The sequence below is a fragment of the Nansenia antarctica genome (assembly GCF_963989245.1).
Source record: "Nansenia antarctica genome assembly, chromosome: 5".
In the NCBI taxonomy this organism is placed as follows: domain Eukaryota; kingdom Metazoa; phylum Chordata; class Actinopteri; order Argentiniformes; family Microstomatidae; genus Nansenia; species Nansenia antarctica.
In genome coordinates this window covers 69,823,159-69,833,204 of record NC_137690.1, presented here as the reverse complement: position 1 = coordinate 69,833,204, position 10,046 = coordinate 69,823,159, and the positions used below count along the sequence as shown (strand labels likewise).

Sequence of the window (10,046 nt, the reverse complement as noted above, 5' to 3'; positions counted from 1 at the left end):
CTCTCTCTCCTCTCTCTCTCTCTCTCTCTCTCTCTCTCTCCCTCCCTCCCTCCCTCCCTCTGCCTTTCAGTGCCCTGCCATCGCGGAAGCAGCAGCGAGTCAGCTGGAACGAACACGGGTTGTGTTGCCAGATCGGGCGGATTTCGGGCAAGTTTTTGGTGTATTCGTCGGTGGTTTTTTAGAGTAGTAGACCGTAGTTGGGCTGGAAAGTGTCAATCCTCATCTGGCAACACGGGCCGTGCTTGTGACATCACCTCTCAAGGGGAATGGCGCTGGGGGGGCGTGGCTGATTAATATTCATGAGCTACAGCTTTCTTACCCCGCCCCTCGAAGTCATGATTGACAAGCCGAATAAAGCCAATGACAGCCAGATCATTCTTAAACAGGCACGTCCGTTTTAACGTCTTTATGTCTTATTTACAACGCCCCGAATGAAGACACCACTGTCAGTCATAAGGCCAACCAACTGTAACCATGAAGTTAATGTGGTGTGTGTGTGTGTGTGTGTGTGTGTGTGTGTGTGTGTGTGTGTGTGTCTACTGTCCTCCCTTGCTCTCTGCTATCACTGTTTGAACACACATGGCTGTTATTCTTATGCTATATTGATCTGATTGCATTTGAGTGTGTGTGTGTGTGTGTGTGTGTGTGTGTGTGTGTGTGTGTGTGTGTGTGTGTGTGTGTGTGTGTGTGTGTGTGTGTGTGAAATCCTACACAACATTTAAAATAGGCCTACAAGGATGACACCCCAGTTTGCGAGCTTGTGATGTTCCTCACCCTCAGTTTTCATTATTTCTGCACAGTTTTAACATGGTTGAGAAAGCAATTGCTAGATGTCACTAGAATGGAATAAGGAGCACTCCATGTTGTGAACATCAGGAAATGTATATGAGCTACCTAGCTGCAACCATTATGGTTGAATAGTTATTTTGATATCAGAAGCAGTTGAACGTGTATTTATGACTTTACTAACATCACCAACCGAGTTTCTGAGGTGGGCTCCACCTCACAGCAGGTGGGGAGACTGTGGCGCAGGAGGTAGAGCCGCCGTCTAATGATCGCAAGGTTGGCAGATCACCGGTTCGAGCCCTGGCTGGCCACATGTCAAAGTGTCCTTGGGCAAGACACTGAACCCCAAATTGCTCCCAGTGAGCAGGCCGGCGCCTTGCATAGGTGTGTGAATGTGTGTGTGAATGGGTGAATGAGAGGCTGTTGTAAAGCGCTTTGGATAAAGGCGCTATATAAGTGCAGTCCATTTACCATTTACCAGGTGAGGCACAGAGAATAAATAGGAGGCACCATGAAATACAGGAGACACTGTGAGATATAGGAAAATACATGTCGATTTGAAAAAAATGTATTCTGCTCAATGTAGTCTGTGCTTCTGAACACACCAGCTCTATAATCTGTCTGGACAGCATGCAGGCCTCAACCTGACAAAAGATGGCCTTGGCCTATGTCCAAGTGTGAAGTTCTGACTGAAAAGTTGCTTGTTTAATTAGATGGAGTCAGTGTAAGTAAATTGTAGGCCTAAGCTATTATCAGGATTTTCACAACAAATCTGAGACAACGAGGCAAATATAAACCATTCTGTAAATGACCATTATTGTCTTAATCAGTCAGTGTCAATAATGAATATGTGAAATATCCTCATCTCTCCCTTCTTGCCAGAAAACCCATTCCTGCTCTCAAAGCCAGCAGCACATGGCCCCAACACGCGCGCGGCAGTGCTGCCTAACCAGAAGTCTTGCTCTGTTGCGATTGGTCCAAAGTAGGTCAGTCTCTGTCCTTTTGCGGAATGCGATTGGACAAATCTAGGTCACTGGCTCCGCCCAGAGGTTTCCCCATGCCAGGGCCGCGTGAGACACAGGCGAAGTGAAACAGACAAGTTGTCCCAGAGATGTTGAGCGGATTAGTCTGTTTGCTTCGCCAGATCCAGAGATCGTAGTACGGACTGTACTGGGTTTACAAATTGAACTATTGTGGGACAACACTTCGCTTTGTAACTGCGTAGTAAAAAAAAAATGCCGCATTAAAGAAGGTAGATTTCTCGACACATTGTGTGTAGACAAAACATTTTTTGCTGTCATCCACCATGGCTGAGGTGCACGTTGCACGTCTCTCTCCGCGGATATTCATTCAGATGGAATGACGCCGAATCGCTTTTCCAAAAATGGCCACATCAAGTTTCAAAGTAACAAAGAAAGTCTTAATATAAAATGTGTAGGCGTTAAGCTCTTTGTGTAGTTCTGAATGGCTGCTATCTACTAGCGAAGGCTCGCAAAGCCTCAAATGTGTTACCTAATGACGTCTGTGCAAATTACATTTTCGATATTTGAATGCTCTAATATGTATCTAATAAAACGATGCACGAAATCAATATTTCAGAGGCATTCGAACAGCGGGATAAAGGCACTGTTATTTTTGAAGAGCCACTGATTCTGAAAAACTAGACAATCAAACATAAAACTAAGAGAAATGTGCCTGGGAGTAAGCGCGTGCGTACGTACTTACACACACACACACACACACACACACACACACACACACACACACACACACACACACACACACACACACACACACACGAGTTGTCATCGAATAAGAGCCGAATGTGGCCATCTAGAGGCGACTTGACGGTGTTGCACTTATTAATTTCCAAACCACAGTGGATGCCGTTTGAAGAGAATAATATAGGTTATATGAATCAAACGCATCTTAGTTTGACAGATTGAGGCCCAAACCACACACCCATTACCTGACTGTTGTGATTATACATACCTGAGAATACGGAATACCTAAGAAATACAGGACATTCAGATTTTTCTTTTCTTTCTATAAACATAACTAAGCGGCAGATCTTCCACTATGGACGAAAACTCATAACAGACGGTTGGGAGCCCGTTGACTATATTAAAAAATAAAATAAAAAACTACTCCCCCTCTGGGCATTTCTCCATCAATTTCTAATGGAGTGTGGCACTGAGCAGGGCATGTGCAGGCAGTAAACATCTCCGTCGTGAAGGTCTGTGCGCCGGGGAACCAGGGGCAGGGAGAGACCAGGTGTGGAGAATACGGCAGTTCAGCCGTTGATTTTAATTATCAACCTATATGAACAGTCTAAACATTCAATAAACAATGAACTGACTCATTATGAAATGACAGCAAATGGAAACCATGAAGACATTTTAGATTTTTATTTGATTTCTGAGGGTTTTAACAATTCACTATAGGCAAAGAAAAGGATAGTTATTTAGTAATAATATTTCATGTTTTAGTTACTGAAAGGAAAACACTGAAGGGACAGGACCTAAGTAATAAACTATGTGTACGCTTGTGTTACAGATTTGGGCTCAACTGTGGCATAGGGTTGGTAAAAGGGGGGAGGGGAAAAAATCACATCGATACATATACTCATCCCACTGTTACAACGATAGTCCCAAGGCCCAACTCACTCCCACCCACCCATACAATAGCAACAATGATAAAAGAAATGATACTTGGAGTAAAAAAACAGCAAATAATCAATATATAATAAAATATAATACGAATTGTACAGTACACTCCGGTTGTTCCCATTATCCATTCCAGACACTTAAAGGGATTGTTCAACTTTTAAAAACATGTCTTCCTAGTTTAGCCCTGGCATTGTCTGTGGTCAATTAGCCCAGACAGTTTTTAGCTACATATTTTTGCTTTCTTAGATTCTGAGTAGTCATTTCGGGGCCAATTCAGTTTGGAAATATGTCCAAAACTCAACTAATATTGATAACAGAAGACTTACATTTGAGAAAATCCACTTCACTATAATCCACTTCAGCATGCTGTTTACAATGACATAGCAGTGCAAAAAGTGTGTTACAGCGTAGTGTAAGTGACAGGTCAGAAACATCTTCAGAGGGACTCTGTCACAATATTAGTTGAATTGGAGTGTCTGCAGGTTGTTTCGGACATATTTCCAGAATGAAATGCCTCCCAAATAAAGACTACTCAGTATCTGAGGAAGCAACACATGTAACTAAACCCTGCCTCGGCTAATCAACTCCAGCCAAGGTCTGGGCCAACCAGGACCGTAGAAACGTTAGAGAAGTGTAAGACCCCTTTAACAATTTTATGTCCCATTATTTTTTTCCACCCTTAAAATGACAGAATATTGTACAGGAAAATAGTCTCTAACCCTCTGATCTATTCAAACCTGTTTTTTTTTCTAGTCAGTTCTGTTCACAATTTAACCAGTTGTTTGACAAAAGTATGTACGGTTACTCAATGTGATAAATCAATTCACAAAGTCAAGTTCGATAGTATGAGTGACTGGTTGAAATAAGATTTTTCTTACAGGCCATTTTCAGCTTCAGGCCAAACATCTGTATCAAAACAATCTCCACTGGGAACAAATAAACACACATAGTACAGAACAAGAGACAAAGACTATACTGTTTAACTGTGAGTAATGAGAAAACATAATTAAAAAAACATCAGTACTTTTGGTACCCAACTCCTACTAGTATGCATCCATAGTTCCAGCGCAATCACAGCTAACAAAATAGGATACTGTGGTTGAATGCATTTTAAAAGACAGAGGTGCTACTAAAACAGTCACATGATCTAGAATACTCTTTCCCCTTTGGGGAAGCAAAGACAAGAGATGGATGGTGCCTTTGATATGGGCCTTTATAAGTCCATGTTAACCTTCAAACACCTCTGCTGTAGTAAGGGAGTAGAGGGGGCTATATGGTAGTTACACTAAGCCACCTCCCCACTTCTTCTTTAAAAGTTGCTAGTTCTTTCTCGCTTCTTGGATAAAAAAAAAAAATCTAGTCTAAAAAATATTTAGTGGCTGTATTCAGTCACAACTGTTGTTCTCTCAATCTGGCCGCCGTCATCTTCTTTCTTCGGGACACCTTCGCCAACAGGAGGTGGCGATTTCAAGCCCTTCAAGCCCCAGTTGCCACTCCCTCCTCCGGTTAGGCCTCTGCAAGAGACTCTGTGTCTCGCCAAGAGAGTTCCGTTCCAGAAGCGAGAGGGACATTTAGGACACGAGAAAGAGCCTTGGGAAAGGTGATGCCCCCGATGGCGCAGCGCTGCCCGTAACGTCCTAGAGTGCTTCCCACACACCGGGCACTTCAGACGCGCCTGGCGGCCTGTGTTTCTTGGCGGGTGTCTTAAAGCAAAGTGAATTAAAAGAGAGGCCTGTCTGGAGAATGTAGTGCTGGGACAAACGGGGCATGGGAAACGTTTGACGGGGACTTCCATGGATGACAACCCACTGATCTTCACTGCCCCTCCGCGCCATGTTCTAACTTTCAACCCTCCACCTCTGATTCTCATGAGCTGGACAAGCAACTTCTTTCTATTCAGCTGCTGTTGCATTCTTCCTCTTTTCCTCCTCATCATTTGGAGCCTCTTGCGGTTCTCTTTACTCAAGGGAACCCCCACGAGTTGCCCCCCTCTCATTATGCTTTGATATTCAACTCTTCTTTTCTTCTTGTTCTTTCTCCCGCCATGGGATTGGTGGCCTTGGTGTTGGTAATTTTGGAAAGAGTGTTGGTTGTGTTGACCGTGGGAAGAGCCGGAGTGGATTGTATTGGAGCCATAATTGGAATTTGAGCCGGAGGAATGGCCTGACTCATAGAAAAGTGGGGAGAATCCAGATTGTTGCTGACCATGGTGGTGTCCTCCGTGTTGACCACTTCCGGAAGAGCCAGATCTCCCTGCACCAGCTGGCTGGTTTCCTTGCACAGTGCGAGTCAATCCGTGCTGTGATAACCTGTGCCTGGACAAACTGTTGGAATAGGCAAAGGCCTTTCCACAAACCTCACAGCAGAAAAGCTTTTCCTTTCCACCTCCCCCATGGACAGTTTGTTGATGGGCAGTCAAGTGGAAGTGATGGCGGAAAGATTTCCAGCAAACTGTGCATGTGTAGAGCCTTTGAGAGGGCTGGGCAGACCCTTGAGACTTATCTTGACTGTATGAGTAATACGATCCTGGGTTTGCTGAATCACCACCGTGGTTGTTTGCTCCTCCCTGTCCCTTAACACTTTTCCCTCCTGGTGTTCCCTCTAACTCCCCCTTCCTGTGTAACCTTCCGTGTCTCACCAGGCTCTGAGCATAACCAAACACCTTCCCACACAGGTTGCATTTGAAGTTCTTCTCTTTAGAATGCACAGTGGAATGTTTAGTAAGATGGAAATATTCCCGGAACGTTTTGCCACAAACGTCACATCTGTGTGGCTTTTCGCCGGTATGAACACGGTCATGCCGACGCAAGGTCTCGCCTCGCCTGAAACCTTTACCACAGACGTTGCATACAAACGGTCGTTCTGCACCATCTGATCCTCCAGTACTTCTTCTTCGTCTTACTGTGGTTCCTGGTTCTCTCTTCTGCCTAGGTTTGCGCGGCTTTTTAGGTTTAGAATTTGCGTTTGGCTGCGTTGGATGAGTCAAAGGCATTGTAGAGCCACTAATGATCCCCTCATTCCCTCTGCTACCTGCTCTGTACGTCTTGTCGATCTCTGATGTAGACGACGGACCACCTGGGGAGACTCCCATATTCCCAAAGCCAAGTCCTCCAAGCAACCCACCAATGATATCTCTTCGCTCCTCTCCTCGGCCTTCACCACTACTTATCTCACAGGATGCAGCTGCAGCGGCAGCTATAGCAGACATGGCACTGCTAGTGACTTCGTCCTCAGAATCATCCAGTAAAGATGATAGAGGAAGATGAGGCTGCTGTTGTTGATGGTGGTGGTGTTGCTGCTGCTGGCTTTGAGGGTGTGGGTGCAGAGTAGGGGCTAAGGGTGCCTTTCTAAGAGTCTGGCTCGCCATCCCATTGCCACAGGAGTTCTCTCCAGAGTAACATTGGTTACCGTTACCCGGTTGTCGTCTGTAGTCATCCACAGCGTACGGCGACGATTGATAACGGTTCCTTGAATAATCAGAGCCATATTTCCCTTCACTTTTACTGTCAGTATTTGAGCTTCCTCCTCTTCCTTGCTGGTATAAACCATCACAAGATAATCCTGATCCATCTCTGTAATCGCTACTGCCTCCTGCCATTCCAGGAGTTCCAGGAGTTTTTCCACCACTTGATGAGCCATCACCGCCAGCACTTCTGGGCCGCGACCCCCTTGGAGGTTTGCCACAGGTGCCAGATGCTGCATGGTTGAGCAAGGATGTGCTCTCTCGAAAGCAGCGACCACAAGCAGGGCAACGAAATGGCTTTTCATCATGGATCTTCTCATGTCTGGTGAGAGACTCGCGACGATTGAAAGATCGCTGACAGACACCACATCCAAATGGACGGGCCCCTGAATGGATAACACCATGTTGGAGGAGGTGCCCCCTTTTCTTGAATCCTTTGCCACATTCAGAGCAGAAAAAGGTCTTATCTGGGCTTGGGCAAGATGATGATGAACTTGGGTCAGAATGTTGACGGTGGGTGTTGGTAGTAGAGTGGGGTTGATGGTTAGAATTTGACGGTGTGCCACCACTTGCAGCAGCATCTTCAGAAGACAAACCATGACTACGGAGATGCCTACGAAGGCTTGACAGATGAGTGAAGGTCTTGCCGCATTCCCCACAGTGGTAGATTGGTTCAGGTTCAGGCTGACTAGCATTGGAAGCCATAGGATTTAGGTTCTCAGGTTTGGATAGCTGTGAACCATTGGCTACCAGCACTGAGGCAGCAGATGACGAGGGAGCTGAAGAAGAGGAAACTGCAGAAACTGAGGATTGTGTTGAGGGAGAGAGGAGAGATGAATGATCACCGCCAATACCGGTCATGCCAACACCTCCAGATCCTCCTACAAGGCTTGAGGGTGCATTTTGAGCGTGACCACTTGAGCTGCTGTGTGAGTTGACTACAGTGCTACTGGTATGACTGCTGCTATCCGACTTTCTTTGAGGCAGGTAACCAGCCATTGCTTTCTTTCTCCTGCTGCTTCCACTTCCACCGGACCCAGACCCACTGTCTCCTTTCCCCTCATCTTTAGACAGTGATAAATGGAGCGGTAGAGGGAGTGGCAGGCCAGCCTCTTGTTGCATTAAGGAAGCAAGCTGATTGGAGGAGAGAACTGGAATACCTTGGAAATCAAAGCCGCCCAGAGGTGACGGCTGGGGTGCTGGGTGAAGAGGATGGTGTGGGTGGGGGTGGCTGTGAGGGTGGGATAAGGCATGGGGTGGCAGTTGCTGCTGCTGCTGTTGAGGCTGGGGAGCATGGCTGTGACTGTGAGAGGAGTGAAGAGCTGGTGGCGGAGCAAGAGTTGAGTTTGAATCACCGGCTCCTTGGCCTAAACCCAGGCCTAGATGGTTGTGACTCCCCTGCTGAACCAGAAACTGCTCCAGACTACTGTTAGTCGGGACACCAGAGAGAAAGTACTGATTAGCAGCAAGCATGCAACTGAACTGCTGATGTAAGCTACGCGGATCAGACTGGGGCCCTACGAGTGGTTGCCCTAACGAGGCCACTGCACTGCTGCCAGAGGGGTTATTAGAGGCAGATGCAGAGGATGAGGGGGCGGGGGAGGAGGAGGATCCAGGTGAGGGCTGGGGAACAGAGAGGCCTGGGTGTAACGGTGGCGGTGGGGGAGCAGATGTAACTACACCTCCAATAACACCTGCACCCCCTCCACTGCCACTCCCCCCAAAGTCAAAACGTCCCATTCCTGAGTGCAACTGCTCCTGGGCGAGCGCTGCCTCTGCAGGGTGAAACGGACGCAAGAACTGTGGGTATCCCGCAGAAGAGCTGCCACTGCCGCTGCTGCTACTCATCTTGCTGGACTTCCGTGAACTGTGTGAGGAGGACTGGGACTGGTGGGATATGGGTGGAGGCGGGGCGCTCATTTTGGCAAATATAGACGACGAATCGGCAAAAGCTTGGCGACTAGACCCCTGAAGAGACCCTAGACCAAGCCCAGACAGAAGCGCCCCGGAGGACTCCCCCGGTTGTTGGTGCTGTTGCTGGAGCTGTTGCTGGTGCTGAAGTTGGACTTGCTGTTGGTGTTGCAGTTGTCTCTCCAATCCCAGGCCTTTAAACTGGTGGGCTTGGTGACCACTCAGCATCTCTAGAATGTCCATAGGGTACTTGCTGAACTGGAACATCTCCCAGACACTGATGGGAGATTGTCCCGGGGCTACTTCCCCTTGTGGTTATAATCCCACCTCTCCTACCTGATGAGTAGCAGCTGCTGTTTCTAGTAGTCCTAGAAACACTTCCTCCAAAGGGATTCCCACCTCTACTACAACTTCCCTGTTACTCTTCCCCCTGTTAGAGATACAGATGAATGTTTACTGCTACTACTCTTCATTCAAGGGGATTGAGCAATGGTTCTGTGGGGCGCCTGGGCGTTCTTTTATACAATAAATACTATTCCTATATTTGGAATATTCTAATGGTCTATGCACAAAGGTATATAGTTAGTAGTGTTTCGGGACTCCTTCCCTAGTTGTAGATCTGTCTTTGTAACTTGTCCAGGTGTGAAATAGAACTCCTTAAAAGGGGCAGATGTCAGCATCCGTCGCAGGGGTAGAGCCGGGAAAAACTTTGTTTCTCTTCTTTGTCTGCCTGTTGATCTCACCCTCGAGGAGTCTAAGGAAAAAGAAAAAAATCACAGTGCCATGGTCAAATACAGAGTCTGATAGCACCAAGGCCAGGGATAATTTACCAAGCTCTATCATTTTTTTATTATTATTTTATTTGGGATACAGCTCCAGCCTTGTAGGTCACTAATTGTTAACACAAACCTCTTCATTTTTTACAAATCCCAGGAACTGTCCTCATCCTAACCACAGCGAAGCATAAGAGGTGGTGCAATCTGTAAATCAGAAAAAGAACAATATTATTTCCCTGTCATGTTACAGATATTATAGATAATAAACAAATAATTACTTGCTGGTTTCTCTGGGATTCAGTTATAACATGCATCACTACACACAATTTGGTACCAGGTAGCCTAATTGAGTTTGATCTTTGAGTTTCATGGCATCATAACACCCATCCAAAGCTCTATGCTAACTATGCTATCTTAAATTGAGACATCTATGAGTACATA

The 10,046-nt window shown here is 46.4% G+C and overlaps 1 protein-coding gene across 1 annotated transcript; it reads right to left on the bottom strand.

Annotated features, from left to right (window-relative positions):
* Positions 1-3,501: 3,501 nt before the first annotated feature.
* LOC308157660 (uncharacterized protein) lies at positions 3,502-9,354 on the bottom strand. The gene has a single exon (XM_080531262.1). The coding sequence runs from the start codon at positions 9,094-9,096 to the stop codon at positions 4,828-4,830; it is 4,269 nt and encodes a 1,422-aa protein (XP_080387388.1). The 5' UTR covers positions 9,097-9,354; the 3' UTR covers positions 3,502-4,827.
* Positions 9,355-10,046: the final 692 nt, after the last annotated feature.